Source organism: Mastigoproctus giganteus, chromosome 1 (assembly GCF_048544385.1).
Source record: "Mastigoproctus giganteus isolate SK-2022 chromosome 1, ASM4854438v1, whole genome shotgun sequence".
Lineage (NCBI taxonomy): Eukaryota > Metazoa > Arthropoda > Arachnida > Uropygi > Thelyphonidae > Mastigoproctus > Mastigoproctus giganteus.
The window spans coordinates 100,655,511-100,673,075 of NC_143575.1; the positions used below are offsets into that span (position 1 = coordinate 100,655,511).

Sequence of the window (17,565 nt, forward strand, 5' to 3'; positions counted from 1 at the left end):
CTTTTTCTAACATGCTGGTACAAATAATAATCTAGTTTATTTAAAAAAAAGATTTTCCCCATGGAGAGTTTCCCTCCCACTTATTCCAATCAATCTGGGGCAGATTAAAGTTTCACTCAGAATAAGACATTTGTGCTTGCTTGCCCATTTCATCTGCATCGTCACATTCTTTACAACCTTCTGGTCTGTAGATTACTCCCACTCTCACTGTTCCTTTACTTTCAACTAACTCACATCACACAGATTCTATTCTGGCAGGTGTTTCACACTCAGACTGTTTTCGATAATAAGCATGATCCCTCCACCCCTTCTATCTTCCCTAAATACATTATACATACCATAGTGCAACTAGCCATCACCAATTTCTGGGTTGCACCACATTTCTGTAAGCCCTATTATATCAGCATTAGTTGTCCTAACCAGGAATTCAAATTCAGCTATTTTATTGAAAACACTCCTGACATTACTGTAGACACAGTTGAGACTAAGTAATCTTCTATAGTTTACTACCCTGACACACACCCCCTTGAAATTATTTAGATATGTATCCCAAGCTTTATCTTCTCCCCATTTGAAAAATTGCTATCCTCAGAACATCTTATTAACATCAGCTGTTGTGGCAAGAAACAAGAATTCATGAGGTGAGCGTAATCATCATATTCAAATTCTGAATCCCCAATATCTCTCCTGTATTTGCAATTTGCAAATACAGGAGGGATCACTGTTTTCTCCCTATACACTGGGATATGACGATTTAATGGATAAAATACTAATAATAACTTACATTTTATTGCGGAATTCTCCCATAACACCAGCTGCAGCAGTAAATGTGATTGTGGGAATCAGGGCAAATGGAAGCTGCAAACTCATGAGGGCATTCAAAAGGTCATTCATGCCAGTTAGTGCTGTCGCATTCTTGTAGATGGCTATAAATAATGTTGGACAAATAGCAATTGAACGGGTGAGAAGAACTCGTTTCCATCTAGACCACTTAAGTTTCAAAAACCCCTAAAGAGAAATCAAAAATAATATTAATGGTTCTATGTATACCAAATTATATTAAGTAATACCTGAATGTATGTGTGAATATAAACAAAAATGCATGCAATATAATAACACAGATCTAGTTTAAGTCCAGTTACGAATTTCTAGGGCACAAACACACATGGAAATACATTCTCTGAAACATGCTAAAGCATATTTTCAGTAATGTCATTAACAAATTTGGTAATGCTGTTGTATAATCCCTGTAGGCTATGGAGATTTTTATATAAACATGTTTCTTCATGTTTATATAAAATGTTTACCTAAACATACAGTTGTCAGGCAAAGTAAAGTCTGGTGATCATGGCAGCTATTTGAATAATAATAATAAAATTCTTTATTTACTTAATAAAGAACTTTACCTTTATGATACTTTAGCATTAGCATTAGTAGAAGCATATGATGCAAGAAAGCAAGCTTATGCAGCATCAGCCAAAAAAAAAAAAAAAAAAAAAAAAAAAAACTTCCACTTCACCCCTCTGTTCGTTTGAAATACCTGTCCAGCTGAGGCTTAAATTTATTTAGTCTATCAACTTCCTTATCATACGTCAAGTATATTTATCATACTTGATGTATGATAAATATATCAAATATCATATAGATAAAGTTTGGCTTTATGATACACAAAAAAAAAAAAAAGGGACAATTTCTCATCAATAATAATAACTCCAAGAAATAATAACTACAGCAGGCTCGAGATTATCCAATGTTGTTGGGAAATAAATTTTCCTGGATAATTTTTAAAATGAAAGAAAAACTTGTGACAAGAACGTAATTTTTTTTTATATATAAAAAAAGTAAATCTATAATATAAATTTGTGTTTTATTTTCATGCAATATCTCCTGAGAATTGATGAAGTAGAGACATTTGCCTATTCTCTTCCATGGTATCCTATCATCTTCACTATCGGTATCAGACTTCCTAACCTATTCAATACTGCTATGAATGCAGCAGTTCTAACTTAATTTATCAATGGTCACTAGAGACACTTTTTCACAAAAAATCTTTCCCCTCAAGACTTCTACCTAGAGGTCCAAGCAGATCATGTTACCATATTTGGTTTTATTTCATCCACCGATGCAGTGCCCATATTCAAGGATTCCCCATGCCACGTCATGGAGAATCTAAAATTTCTATTTCATTGTCCAACTTAAAGTGGCTAATTAACTCCTTTCCATAATTCTCTGCAATATAACTTGATGATATCATATCCCCAACTGTTGCCTCAAAATTGGTAGCTTTATATTCCTTGAGATTCTGTACCAAATCTTTACAATCAACCCCTTACTCAAGCTTATGTACCATCAGACTGGAAATGCTACAGTTATTCCTATCCCTAGGCATGCAAACCCAAAAGAGTAAAACAATATTAGGCCTAAATCTATTTGTTAGAGATAAATAGGGAAATTTTTAAATCTTTCATAAAGTTCCCTTTTATGAAACAAAATTATCTTAAAACCACTTTCTAGGCAAATTTCTGCTTCCAGACCAATGTAAATTTACTATGGCATCTCAGCATGTTCACTTTAAATGTGCTTTCATCAGCTCTTTCTGCGATTTTTGCAAAATGGCAGAAAAAAGGAGAATCTTCATTGCTTCTTCCTTAATTAATATCACCGTTGCCTCTGATTTAGTTGCTGTTGGTCCTCTAATATTTCTGCTCCAGGACAATTACTCCATCTCAAAACCCCTACTGAAAGTAGTTGAAAAGTTACTTTATAATTTCACTCTTATCTTCTCTAAGAAATACACAATCTGTATTCAGAACATTATCTTAGGCCTGTCACAAGGAGCCCTTTCTCTCTTGGCCTTCTTGTTCTCAGCCATATTCTTTTCTTTTCTTTCAAGTCACCCCAACTTTAGCTCTTCAGCCAATGCCATTTTCCTGGCTTTACTAACAACACCTTCCAGTAATGTCAGCCAGCCTTCTCAAACCATTGTATAAGGCTCGGCAATTCACCGATGACTTCCTAGATTATACAAAACTTTTTTGGTTTGTATGTTAACCCCCCAAAGACACTAATATCTATTGTTTTATCCTTCTACAATCTTCTCTTGCCTACCTGTACACCAGATTAAAATTTCAAAAGTACATCTGGATCCTGAACTTCTCTTCTCACTCCACTGAACAAAGCTTTACCATTCTAACAGCATTTTAGTTTATGACGTCACAGCTCTCATTCATAATTCAAACTCTGTATGGATATACTTTGTCATTCATATTCTACCACACCTCCTCTGTGCATCACTAATCTGATCTTTCATCTCAAAATATGCCCTTCAGACTAGATCAGCTGGATATTTTCTCATCAGGTAGTTAAATATCAAATTTGGACTTTCTACTGTTTCATCTCAACGTCAACTGTACCAACAAACTGAAACAATGCCACTTACTTTCACTGGAAACACAAAAGCTATTCAGTGTTTTGTACCTCTGATCACTGGCCAAAGTGATTTCCTCAATACTTGAGAATTTCACCAGTGGCAAATCCACCCAAGACTTTTTTTTTTAATTAATTTATTATACTAATGTTACGGATTTGTTTTTTGCATCCAAAACATGGATATGACAAACAAATGTTATGGATTATCCTTTAGTTTCGAAGTGAAATGACTAAAAAGATCAGAAACCTAATACATCGGAACTTACCTCTCAACTGCTTATGTGTTATGGATGAGATTGATTAAAGGGGAATGGACTTTAAGTTAAAACTACCTAAAATTTAAATTTCACAGAGGAAAGTACCTTTACCTTTCTCAATGCTTGGCATATGAGTTTCACTATATAGGATCACTGTTGAAGCAAGTCTGAATGGGGAACTCTCCTTCTTTCCTTACCATTTTGAACCAACTGACAAAGATTTGAAAGTTTCCCATTCGGACTCTTCATCAGTGATCATATATAGTGAAACCCATAAGACAAGCAATTTAAATTTCAGCCAGGTTTTAATGTCCAAACCTCTTTAATCAATCTCATCTATTAATGCAAAAGCTGTTGGGAAGTAAGGTCCAACATTTTTGGTTACCAATCTTTTTATTGTTAATTAATTTATTTATTGTACTATGTGGTCCCAGGAAATCCCACCATATATTTACAATATCATACAGATACAGTTTTACAATATCACATAGGGAATGTGGTCCTTTTTTTTTGGTTGGGTGGTCAGCCAACCTGCGGCAATTTGCCATGTATATTGTGCCGATATACTATAATGGCTGATCAGTGAGGTAGTGGTACGTCACTCAAAGCTACTAGAACCACTCCATCTCTTCAGCGTAAACTTTCCAGAATAAACAGATTTGATTCTCCAACAACTCTCAAGCTAACCACCTGTTTTGATCTTGATGTCTGGCTTCATGACAAGATATACAGAAAAACTATGAGGGGTGATCAGTTAATTTGAAGACAGGTGCAAGATTTTATGTTTACTGTGCAAACTTTCCATAACTGTTGCTGGAGGTACTCTCTCTGATCGCTACTGAGCACTCTGTGTGTGCATGCCAGTACTCGTCAAGCAAGTGTTGTGTGAAGAGAGTTTTTTAGCCATGTCACTAACGATCATTTTGAAGCAAGTATCATGTCAGACATACAGATTGAACAGCAATATGTGATTCATTATTGTGTCATAAGGGGCTTAAATGCATCAGAAACAGTTAAAGAGATGAATGAAGCATATGGTAATGAGTGTCTTGGTAGGATGGCCATATTTAAATGGCACAAGCGATTCTGGTCGGCCTTCTTCCTCAACTCCTGAGCAAATCGCAAAAGCTTAGGAAATATTTCAATAAATACAGGTGAATTACACTTTATGAATTAACTGTTAGAATTTCACATGGTAGTGTTCACAATATTGTGAAAGATCACCTGAAAATGTCGCAAATTTGGGCCTGCTGGATTCCACACAATTTGACTCCATAACGAAAACAACAAAGAGTAGACTAGTGCAAAGAAATGATTGATCATTTTGAAACACAGGGTCAGAACTTCTTAAATCAAATAGTGACTTTTAATGAAACTTGCATTTTTCCCCATGATCCAGTGACAAAACAACAGTCGAATGAGTGGAAACACTCTGATTCACCAAGACCTAAAAGATTGAGCTTCTTGTTCGGCTGAAAAACAAATGATTCTTGTGTTTTTTGATATAAAAGGCATTCTTGTTATACATATTGTGCCTTGTGGAACACCTATGAATAAGGAAACATACTCTGAGGTTCTCAGAGTCAAACTTCACCATGCCATTTGTGAGAAATGTCAAGAACTTTCTGTTTATTCACATTTATAAAAGTATACTACAGAGAGTGCACTTTTTTTTATATATATATAAAAGTATGTTATCTGTTATTATGTAATTTTTGTTCTTAATATTTTGTTTCTATTAAATATAAACACATTTTTTTTATAAAAATAAAATTTTGTATCTTATTTTGTATGGACATAGTTAATACAAACTAAGTTCATTAATGCATAGTGAAGACCTGACATTAACTTTAAACCAAACATAATTTTTTGAAAAGGAATGTTAAGTTTGCTTTTTCCCTTGTTTTGCCTTCCTGCAAATGGTACTACATAATCTTCAAATAGGCCTCTGGGATTGGGAATATTCATATCACAGTAACTGTACAATCCTACACCAAGTACTTAATTATTAATTATTAAATAAATTAATTATTAAATTAATTATTAAATAAATTAATTATTTTAATTAGTTATTAATTATTAAATAAATTAGAGTTGTGTTATATTAGTATTAGTATTAGTAATGACCACAAAATTAGTAAAGTAAGATAATAATGATACAAATGAAATGAAATAAATCGAATGAATAATATAATTACACCGAATAAAACAAGATAACTGGCTGCACAATGAAATATAAAATTTAAAATACAATAAAATAAAATAGACAATGTAGATAAAACACAGGATAACAGCAATAAAACACTGATAAAAGTGATAAAATATCAAATCTTTCAGAGGCGTCCACCTCCTTTTTCAACAGTGAAGCTTATTCGTACAGCACATCTTTAAATATCAGCAGACTCACGGTTCACAGCACGTGTTTATACAGGAGCATGGGCAGTATTCTCCCCATGTGCACTGGAACCAGAAATGGCTCGGAAGTGTGCCAGGCAGAACCGTTCATCCCGTCCAAGAACCACAGCTTCGAAGAGGGGATGAATGCAGATTCCCCTGTCTCTATTAATAATGTTGCTCTCAGAGGAGCAAATCCGCAAGCTCTCGAGCCACTTGCAGTCCCAAAATCTGTGTGTCCGGTCGACAATAACAGCTTCATCAGGAGAGATTTTATGGTGCTCCTCCCAAACATTTTCTGCCACAGCAGCCCTCCTAGCGCAATAAAGACCGTGTATTATGGGAGGTCTGCTGCGGCAGAACATTTCTATCATTATTATCTTAATATAACACAACTCTAATTTATTTAATAATTAATAACGGTTGGTGTAGGATTGTAGTTATTGTGAATATGTGTACTACATAAATTCTGAAGCATCACCTTGTGAGTAGGAGGAGTAGGGTTTCCTTGTTATTTTCCCTAATTGAGTGAGACTCATTAAAGTTGATTTAGCACCTTTTTATGCTTTTTGATGAATGGAAGTCTCTGTCCAACAGAAACCTTATACACCAGAAGCCTTATACACATCAATCAGTTGATCTGATTGAGGTGTATAAGGCTTGAATGGATTGAGCAGGCTCAATGCTGAGGGGATTCTTCCTCTTGCTCATATTATAAACCTGAGGTGGCATAAACTGAAATTGAGGATTCAAGACAGTTGTCAAACAGATGTGTAGAAATTTGCCTTCAGCCAGCAGGTAGTTGATTGCTGGAACAAACTTCCATCTGTCATTGTGGAAGTTTGTCCACTTCTTCCTTAAATAAATTCAAGGAAGAAATGGACAAACTTTTGAGCAAATGGATGTTTGAAATAGGAAGTTTTTTTTTTTTTTGGTTGATGCTGTACAAGCTTGCTTTCTTGCATCATATGCCTCTACTAGTGCTAATACTAAAAGACATCAATTTTCTAAATTGCAGCACTTCGAAACTAGCCACTGAGGAGATATAATTGAAGCATTTAAGGTTTTAAATGGATTGAGTAAACTAAATGCTGATGGCATCCTTACTCTTTCTTGGACAACATGCATAAGGTAACAGAAACCTGAATTAAAAAAGGATGACTGCAGGACAGATGTACAAAAATTTGCTTTCAGCAAAAGCATAACTGATTGTTGGAACAAACTTCTATCTTGTGTTGTGGAAGTGGGTAATATGAATAAATTTAAGGAAGAATTAGATAAATTATTAGAGGATATATGGCCAGATGAGTTGGCTAGTTTTTTATTTTTTTGACTGATACTGTATAAGTTCCTTGTTGCATCATTTTCCACTACTATTAAAATGGAAAATTAATATAACTTAATGCTCATAGGTGCAAGATTATCAAAATCACAGAACTAGATGCACTGGAAGCTTGATGTAGAAATGAAATGCTAGACACTAATGTAACTCAAGTCTTCCAGGTGCAAGATTACTAAGATCAACCAAATGGGGAAGAAATTCTAGAAATCAATTACAAAGGCAGTTAGGTATTATTTGAGTGCAGTAATGAAATAAATTTAAATTTACTTAAATTAAAGCACAGGCCAAATTGCAGGAATTTTCACATGGACATGGTTAACTAATGAAGCCACTAAACCTCACTAAAGGTATTAGGTTACAATTAGGTACACCAATACTGTTACAGTTTTTTGCTTTTGAGTTAATGTGTTTGGTTTTGGTTCTTCTAGCTTCTGCTGTGTTTGGACTGAATTTCCATCTGTTCTTTTCTTGAGCGAAGGGTGTTCTTTCTTGTTTTAACCATTGTCCTAATAATCTATTTTGGTTTTCTGGAAAGAACATTTTCTTTAAAAAGATGGAGACACTTTTCTTTAAAATATTTTCCTTGCTTATAGAAATGTCCTTGTGGCCTCTAATATAAAATAATCCCTTTAGTTGCACTAACTACCAAATTGCTAAACTTCATTTCCTCAAACTAAAAGAATCATAAACTGATTCTTTTAGTTGAGGATTTAGCAATTTGGTAGTTATGACAGTTAACCATGTTTATACACAAATTCCTATGATTAGCCATAACTAACAATGTACTGAATTTTTTTGGTAGCATATAAATTCACTCACACAACATGCATGCCAGTTGACTGCAGCCAGTACAGACATTCTCTACTTATTAAAGAACTGCAAAAGCTTACCTCCATTACAAACTGACCAGCATAAGTGCCTGTCATTGTTGAACTTTGACCAGCAGCATATAATCCTACTGCCCATATATACAGAGGAGCCCAACCAAATCTGCATCCAAGAAAAATACCCTAAAAATAAAGGTTAGATATTTATAAATGGAAGTGGATGTGAAATGACTGAATATTAAATTTCAGTTCAGAGGATTATAAATGTATGATTAGCATATCTAAAATCCTCTCTCTCTCTCTCTCAAGGACTAATTAATAGATGTTCAGCTATTTACAATTAAGAGAGAAATGTTAAATTGGTTAGCTGTATGTTGCATGTTTCAAAAATAACAAATACAAAAAAAGTTAAGGGGTACTGAGCATATCTACTGGACAAATATGTTTTTTAGAGCTACACAACCAATGACATTGTTTTAACAATGTCTTCTCCCAATGTTGCAACTGTCTGCATATAGTTGGTGAATCTCATGGAGCAGTGGGTGCATCCAGTAAAATATAGTGGTGTTGTAAGAAAATAAAAAAATAAAAATTCTCTCTCTCTCTCTCTCTCTCTCTCTCACAACACACACAATATACCAGATGCAGTTCAAGGATACAAGGTAATAAACAAACAAAAAAAAATAACAGCACTAAATGAACAAAACTGATTCTATTTGCTGGATTAAAAATAAATCTTAATAAATGACCTAATCCTGATAACATATTGCATCAAGAGATATATGTAAAGAATATTCATCTATCAATATACACAATTTCTAGTATAATGAAGTCAGGAAATGCAATTTAATAAATTATTTAAACAATAAGCAATGTCTTTAACATGTTTGCTTCTGGAATGCAAACTTGTGTCAAATCAACTGCAATTTTTGTGTATTAGTACAAATATGCATCCATTCAATTGCAGTCAATAGATGAGTGCTGTAAAAGGAAAGGCATGTAAAATGAACTGTTCGATAGTGGCACACTGATTGAACTATGGACTATTTGCATTAACACTGGGATTTTGCTTAGCATCAATTGCACTATCTAAAAAGTGCTATAAAAGATGTATGTTTGGCTCAGAGCTTCATATGTTCTTTGCTTGTATTTAAATTATTTTTATTTTTTTTTTAAGTATTTTTTTTTTTATGTTGAAGTTATTTTATCTAGTTTAGAATTTTCCACAAGAAAAAAAGGTAAAATTTTTCAGGACTGGGATATTCAGTACTAGAGGTGCACAGGGATGCACCTCTAGTACCACCAAGTTGTCTTATTTGAACTTCATTCAAATAAGACAACTTGGTGGTACTAGAGGGCCTGATAATATGGATACTGAATCACCACACTGAATAAGATAAAAATATTATTTTTGCTACCTTCTGATCAAAGAAATAATTTACCCATCAAGCAGTGTGACCACTGTCATGTTTGTTTGTTTGTTTGTTATTTGGTTTTTAGGAGCATTAGCAACTAAGGCCATATTGCTCCGGGGATATGCAGTGGTCATTCCCTGACCTTTCCGCATCCTCTGTATTTGGTGGTCACGGACTTGAACTCTGGTCTAATCAAGAAGTGTGTGCTGCACACTGCTGCTCCTGCCCACCTGGCTACGGAGGCGCCCCACTGTCATGTAATGTGTTATTTGGTTGGTTTGTTTGTTTGTTATTTGGTCTTTTTAGGAGCATTAGCAACTAAGGCCATATTGCTGTGGGATATGCGGTGGTCATTCCCTGACTTTTCCGCATCCTCCGTATTTGGTGGTGATGGGCTCGAACCCCGGTCTAATCAAGAAACGTTTGCTACGCACTGTTGCTCCTTCCCACCTGGCTATGGAGGTGCCACATGTAATGTGTCATAAGTAGCATAGTCCCAGAAGCAAAGCATAGAATATTATTACAGTACCTGCAGGTACTGTAATAAAGGTTGCAACATGCACAACCACATGTGTTACAGCACATGTGTAGCACTTGGTATCACTTCCTTGAGCAATGATAGAAAGACAAAGTTATGGTTGGTTGATAATGATTCTTGGTATAGTAAGAATCATTACTGATTAACCTTAATTTATTCTTTATTTATATACATAAAGAATGAATGAAGTGAGCTGCACTCAGGGCATATAAACCAACAGATTTTATTTAGTCCCACTACAGTTAGTATTAGTATTGGCCATATGGTGCAAAAAAGCCTAAGGCTTATACAGCACCAGCCCAAAAAAAAGAAAAGAAAAAGAAAAAGTAAAATAATAATAATAATTAAATAAAAGAAATAATTAATAAATAATAAAAGAAAAGGAAATAGACAACCTACATTTCTCTCCTCCCATAGGTAACTATCCAGCTGACCTTTGAATTTCCTCAAACTGTTAGCCTCAGCCACTCATGTAGGTAACTTATTCCAGTAAAATATGCACTTTAGTTAAAGCTTAAATAAAATTACTTATTCCAATAATTAATAACTTGCTGGCTAAAATAAAACTTCCTGAAATCCAGTCTAAAGATATCCCCCCTGTAACTTGAATTTATGGCCCCTAGTTCTAGAATCATTTATAACCATGAAAATTTTGTCCTCATTCATTTTAATTTTGCCTTTCATACCTCAACCAATTCTCCTCTCAAGTGCAAAATCCAAGCTATGCAACCACATATTTGATGTCTTTCCTGATATGAATGCTCTTTATATTTGACCCCTCATATGAGGGGTCAAATATAAAATCTCAGAGATTTTATATTTGACCCCTTATAGTTGAAATGTGGTGGTCTGATTAAGTTAAAAGAAGAACTAGATGATTATCTTGTGGGAATGGCATGACTATTCTGTTTTATTTTAATCTTTATTATTATTGTGTTTGTTTATTATTATTTTTTGGAGGTGATGTAGAAAAAGTTTGCTTTCTTGCATCATCTGACCTTACTAATACTAAATATTAAAAAGCATATACACTAATAAGTAGTACTGAATAAAACACTAATAAGTAGTACTTAATAAAACACTAATAATGCAATAAGTAGAAACATTAGTTAAATTGAAATTCAGATATACAGAAGTTTATCAAGTTTGATTTTCCAGTGGCATTAGCATGTCATCAAATGTGCTAAAGGAGGTAAAATATAGTAGATTAAAGGAAAGAAAAAAAAACAAACTTCCATTTCCTTGTAAAGGTAACATGTTGATCTTAATAACCTAATAGTTCAGAAGGTTCAGAACTTAAAAACCTAATAGTTCAGAAGGTGAAAAAACTAGAAACAAATAGTAATGAGATGTCAAAAGTGAAGAAGAGGCATAAAAGCAATTATGGCTCAGGTTTATCAGAGTTTTAAGTCTTGTCTTAATAGCTGGGCCCTGAAGAGTTGCACTGTATAGTGTGTACAAATAATGAAAATGGTGTGGAAATTCATAGAAGTAAGAAACAGAACAAACCTAAAATTAACTGAACCACAGAGACAATTTAGGGTAACTACAAATTAATACTGTTAGACCACAATTTATTACCTTTGTTAATAATATTACATCCCAGAATCTCTGCCAGTCCCTTGGTCACATGTAAGTGTAAGGGACTGGTAGGTTGGTGACAACATGAAGATAACAAAGATAATAATCACATCATAACAGTGTATTAATTTATAGTCATCTCTTAATGGAAATAGCTCACAAAGGAAATGGTTCTTTTATGATTAAAGTTATGATTAGGCATCAAGACAATTACCAGATTTCTTTTCATTAAGCTTTCTGGGGTCATTACTCACCAATCTTACCTTGTCTACTTGTATATTATCAACCTGTGTGTTATCCCATAACTTTCTTACTAGTTAAAATTTAAAAAAATTATATATAAATGCAGTGTATTGTACATGCGTGCACATGTACGCATAGAATGGAAGAAACTAACAGTTTCATGTTTGTGTTTTACTGCCAGTTATAATGGTTTTTCCTCCCCAGCAAAATTAATGCAAGTTTTGTTTAATTAAAAATAGAAAATGTAAAAAATACATTTTTAAATTTTTGAATTTTTCATAAAAAAAATGAAAAAAATTACATTTAATAGATACCACAGCCCACTGGTAAATGGTCACTTACTGGTATACTAAAATAATTCTCAAAAACCAAAACTTTTTTTCAGAAATAAAAAAGAAAAATACAAGCTTGTCAGATCCTGCACCGCTATGTTTGTTATGATCAGAGATGCTACAGGTTAGATTTTTTTTTTTTTTTTCAGTTAAAATTAAATAAACATAAGGTTACTTACACCCTGATAGAGATCTGTATCCACATATTTTGTATTATTCTAGAAAAAAAAATAAAGAAACTTAATGAGGTGGCCAATGTTTTAAAATTCAGAGATTGGATAAATATATTATTATTTTAAAATACAAAATCTTAAAATGCAAAGTCTAAAAGTTCATGTACTGAATATGTTTCATTAAAAGAAAAAAAAAAAAAAACCTCTGATTATTCCCATCAAAAATACCATTCTAATAATACTTTTTTGAATTTTGCCAAACTCCTCAGCCACCCTTCAATGCAACTTATTCCAATTCTGCATAGCATATTGCCCAAAGGTAACAAATTGATCTCATAACATATTGATATAAAGGTAACAAATTGATCTCATAACATATTGATATAAAGGTAACATGTTGATCTTAATATAGTGTAAACTAGATGTTATGAAGATATTCATAAGATCTAGTCTACTGATACTTCTCAAGATTTTATGGTTGTGATCTCTGCTCGTCTCATTCACCAAAGAGATTATTCCTCTCTCATTCATTTTACTAATCCTTCTCAGGGCCTTATATAATTCAATAAAATTTCCTCTAAGGTGGCTAGTTGCAATTCTTAGCACTCCTCACCAATCTAGTCACCTTTTGCCATACCGTCTGTAAAAGTTCTATATGTTTCTTTAGGTGCAGCCTCTAGATTTGGGTAAAAAAAAAATAAATAAAGTAAAGTGCAGCCATTATCAACCCACTGCAGGATGGAAGCCTCCTCAATAATTCATGCTGAGGGAAATGGACCATAATCTGCCATGCTGGTTCAGTGCGGGTTGGCAGATCGACCGTATTCAGCAGTCAGGGGCTTGAACCCCGGTCTACTCAAAGAGCATGTGCTACTGCACTCCCGCTCCTGCCCACTCGGCTACGGGGGCCTGATAGATTTGGGTACAGTATTCTAAGTGTGGTCTCAGTGTTTTCTGTGTGTGTGAGAGAGAGAGAGAGATAATAACCTCTGTGTCTATACTTTAAAAATTCTAATAAATCATAGACAGAACACCATGTGACTCCCCTTGCTATCTGCTTACACTGCATGTTGAACTTCAAGTCTTTTTGAATGATAATCCCCAAGTCTTTCCATTCTGAACATCCTTTAATTCTCTCCCTTCTAATCAATAACTATTCCTGGGTTTCCCTGTTTCTCAAGTATAAAGCTTCAAATGACATTTAGCATTAGCATTAGCATTAGCATTAGTAGAGGCATTTGATGCAAGAAAGCAAGCTTATGCAGCATCAGCCAAAAAAAAAAAAAAAAAAAAAGTAACATAAATAAATAAAAATAACCACTTCCACTTCACCCCTCTGTTCGTTCGAAATACCTGTCCAGCTGAGCCTTAAACTTATTTAGGCTATCAACTTCCACGACAAGGGATGGAAGTCTGTTCCACCCACCAACCACCCGCTGGCTAAAGGCAAATTTCCGCACATCTATCCTACATCTGTCTTTCCTCAATTTGAATTTATGCCCTCTCAGGTGATTTTTCTGAGCTAGAGGAAGAATCCCATCAGCATTGAGCATGCTCAAACCATTCAAGGCTTTGTACACCTCTATCAGATCACCCCGCTGGTGCCTAGTTTCCAGACACTGTAATTTGCAAAACTTAAGCCTTTCTTCGTAAGAGAACCCCTTTGTCCCATTCACCAATCTAGTTGCCCTTCTCTGTACTCGTTCCAGCAGCTCTACATCCTTCCTGAAATGAGGCCTCCAGGCCTGTATACAGTACTCTAGGTGTGGCCTGACCATTGCCTTATACAAGGGAATAATCACCTCCTTATCCCTGCTAGAAAAATTCCTATATATCATTGACAATACACCATGAGCTACTCTTGCAGCTCGTCTGCACTGCTCAGAGAACTTCATATCTGCCTGCACCACCACCCCCAGGTCCCTTTCATTCTCTACCACTGTCAGTGTAGTACCACAGAGTTGATACGTTGCTCTGGGGTTGCTGTTTCCCATATGTAGTACTTTACATTTGTCAATGTTAAACTTCATTTGTCACCTCGAAGCCCATCTGCTCAACCTTTCCAAATCCTGTTGCAGCAGCATAGTGTCAGTAGTGTCCTTGACAACCCTGCCAACCTTCGTATCGTCTGCAAACTTGGACATTAAGCCTGATATACCATCATCAATATCATTTATAAATACAGAAAACAATAAAGGCCCCAATACTGAACCCTGAGGGACTCCACTAATAACATTAGTCCACGATGAGCAGTGTCCATTGATTACCACTCTCTTTTTGAGACCACACTTGCAACAAGTCCAATTCCTTTTGAAGAAGTATATCCTGATTCTGATTGTTGCCTTCTCTCCTGATCTTTAAGTCGTAAGCAAACTTCAATAGCTTCCCCTGTATTCCAATGTCAATATAATTTGGGAAGATAAGAAAAACAAGAGAGGTCTGAACACCAATCCTTGTGGGACTCCACTTTACCATTTCAGTAAGTACACTTTGATATCCATTTATGGCCAACCTCTGTTTCCTGTCCTTCAACAATCCCTAATTCACCGATGGATGTTCTGTATTATCCTGACCTCCTCTAATTTTAGTATTAGTATTACAGTAGCTACATAATGTAAGACTATATAAGCTATATAAGCTTGCTTTCTTGCATCATGTGCCTTTGCTAATGCTAATGCTTTGGGGGCCCACGAAGGTACAATGCACCACTGCTGACATGATTTACAATCTATAAGAGGTTGAAGTTTCCATTATGTGGCAACCACACCTTGCTGCCCATTCAATTTATACAATAAGCATCCATGAGGAACTGTATCAAAAGCCTTACTAAAATCCAGATATATAATGGCAAAGTTGATCATACATCCAAATTCTTTATAACCTTATAAAATTAATCCATAATTGTCAAGCAAGATCTCCCTTTCACAAAACCATGCTGAAACCCATTGATGGCAATCTTCTTGAGACCTGGTATAAATTCAAATTGAGGAAGGATGGTTGCAAAACAGATGTGTGGAAGTTTGCCTTCAGCCAACGTGTAGTTGATTGCTGGAACAAGCTTCCATCAATTGTAGTGGAAATGGATAGTTTTAATAAATTCAAGGAAGAACTAGACAAACTACTGGAGGGGATGAATAGGTGAAATGGGATTTTTATTTTTTTTTGGCTGATGCTGTATAAGCTTGCATTTTTTGCCCCTATTAATACTAATACATGAGTTATGACTAACATTGTCCCTGTTTGTCACTATAAATAGTCAAAATTGAAAATTTTATCACATAAAGCTCTTTTCCAGAAAATAAACAAAATATTTATTTGCATATCAAACTCTTTAATTAAATAAAATAAATCTTATTTACAACCTATGACATTCAACATTGTTTATCACGTTCTGAAATTACTTTTGAATGAAAAAAAGACCTGGATTAAAAATGTGCTAAACACAAATAACAATGTGTAATGTCATAAAATTTTCAGTTAGTGTAGGTCCAAAATCCCCCTTTCATTACTTACTGGAAATATATCTCCTGCAGGAATTCCATTTTTCTTGCACAAATTCCGCTAATTATAAGAGAAAAATAAATTATTAGTGTACATAAAAGAAAGAAACCAAAATGTGGCTGTATATGTGCAGAATAGACTGGAAGGGAAAGGTACAGCATATCGTACTATACACACAGTAAATTAAAATTAGCAACATTAATACAATTAAAAAAGAAACTATTATCTCTTACACACAGAGAGGATCCAACAGGTAATTTCCAAAGGTGTTTGCTTGAATCACTCCCGAAGTCATGTAAAAACCTAACCTTTTTTTCATTAAAAAAAATGAAAGTTAAAACATGACCCCTCTTATTACACGTACAACTATTTTTCTCAGTTCACGTCCTTCACGCAACCCTCTGTTTGTCAGATAGGGTAACACGAGGGGTACCGGGATAATAAATATCAGCCTTTCCCAGCAGAGGGACAAATAAAGTGAGTGACAGTATGCTCCTCAGAATCACAGGTTGAAGTTGGGGTGCTGTAACCGCATGATGCTAAAGTAAAGGAACAAAAAGTCTAAATTTATGTGATATCCATCCAACAAATAAACGAAGCAGAGAAGTCACCATTTTGAAAATCTTGGATGCCATACTAAGAACTCAGTGGACACAACCTTCATTGTTACACTTGGTAGTGAAAGGACTCATGATTTCATGAAGACTTCTTTGTAAATTCATAATATTTGAGGTTCCTTTTATATAAGTAGTCGATAATGTTATCTTTAGAGAATTTTTTTTATCTAGAATCTCTCGGCAAGGCTAGCTGGAGATTGGATCACTTTTTCAGCACTGCTAAGTGGAATTTTCTTTATTACTTAAGAATCATTGGTTTCTGTGTTTAAAATTAGTAGTGCGATTATTGTTACTGAATGTAGTGCAGTGACAACAACCTTTACTTGGTTAGTATTAATCCAAAAATAAAATTTCAATTAAGTGGTACAACCCAGGGGCTCACATCTGGTGAGTATGGGCTTGGCACACCCAGGGTCCTGAGCTGGATATCATTCTTCTCTTTCTTGGTGATTCCCATCTACTTCTGACTCTCTCTCTCTCTCAGGGTAACTTGGAAATTTTTTTTTTTTGGCTGGTGCAGCATAAACCTCAGGCTTCCTTGCATTATGTGGCTAGTAAAAACAATAATAATAATAAATAACAATCAAGGTGGTAGAGAACGGATGAGGTCTAATTGTACAGTCCAACATAAAGTTTTTTAAAAAGTAGTCAGGTTTCTAGGACATAGGGTTTTGTCAATGATAGACAGGAATTTTGACAGCAGAGATAAGGAAGTGATTATCCTGTGTATAAGGCAATGGTTAAGCCACATCTTAAGTATTGCATACAAGTGTAGAAGCCTCATTTTAGGAAGGATGTGTAACTTTTGGAATGGGGGCAAGAAATTGTCAAAGAGATAAATGAGGAGTGGAAAAAAGATACTCTTACCAAGGAAGGCTTCAGTTCTGACAATTAAAGTATCTGGAAACTAGGCACC

General features: G+C 34.7%; 1 protein-coding gene across 2 annotated transcripts in view; it reads right to left on the bottom strand.

The window, feature by feature from the left end:
- The window catches only part of LOC150091054 (natural resistance-associated macrophage protein 2-like), a 91,013-nt gene that overhangs the window by 30,140 nt on the left and 43,308 nt on the right, over positions 1-17,565 (bottom strand). For both annotated transcript variants that reach the window (XM_090381435.1, XM_090381426.1), the window contains 4 exons: positions 16,045-16,092; positions 12,538-12,576; positions 8,313-8,432; positions 785-1,008 (listed from right to left, as the gene is read on the bottom strand). In XM_090381435.1, coding sequence (XP_090237561.1) covers positions 785-1,008; positions 8,313-8,432; positions 12,538-12,576; positions 16,045-16,092 — 431 coding nt within the window. The remainder of the gene's footprint in view (positions 1-784; positions 1,009-8,312; positions 8,433-12,537; positions 12,577-16,044; positions 16,093-17,565) is intronic.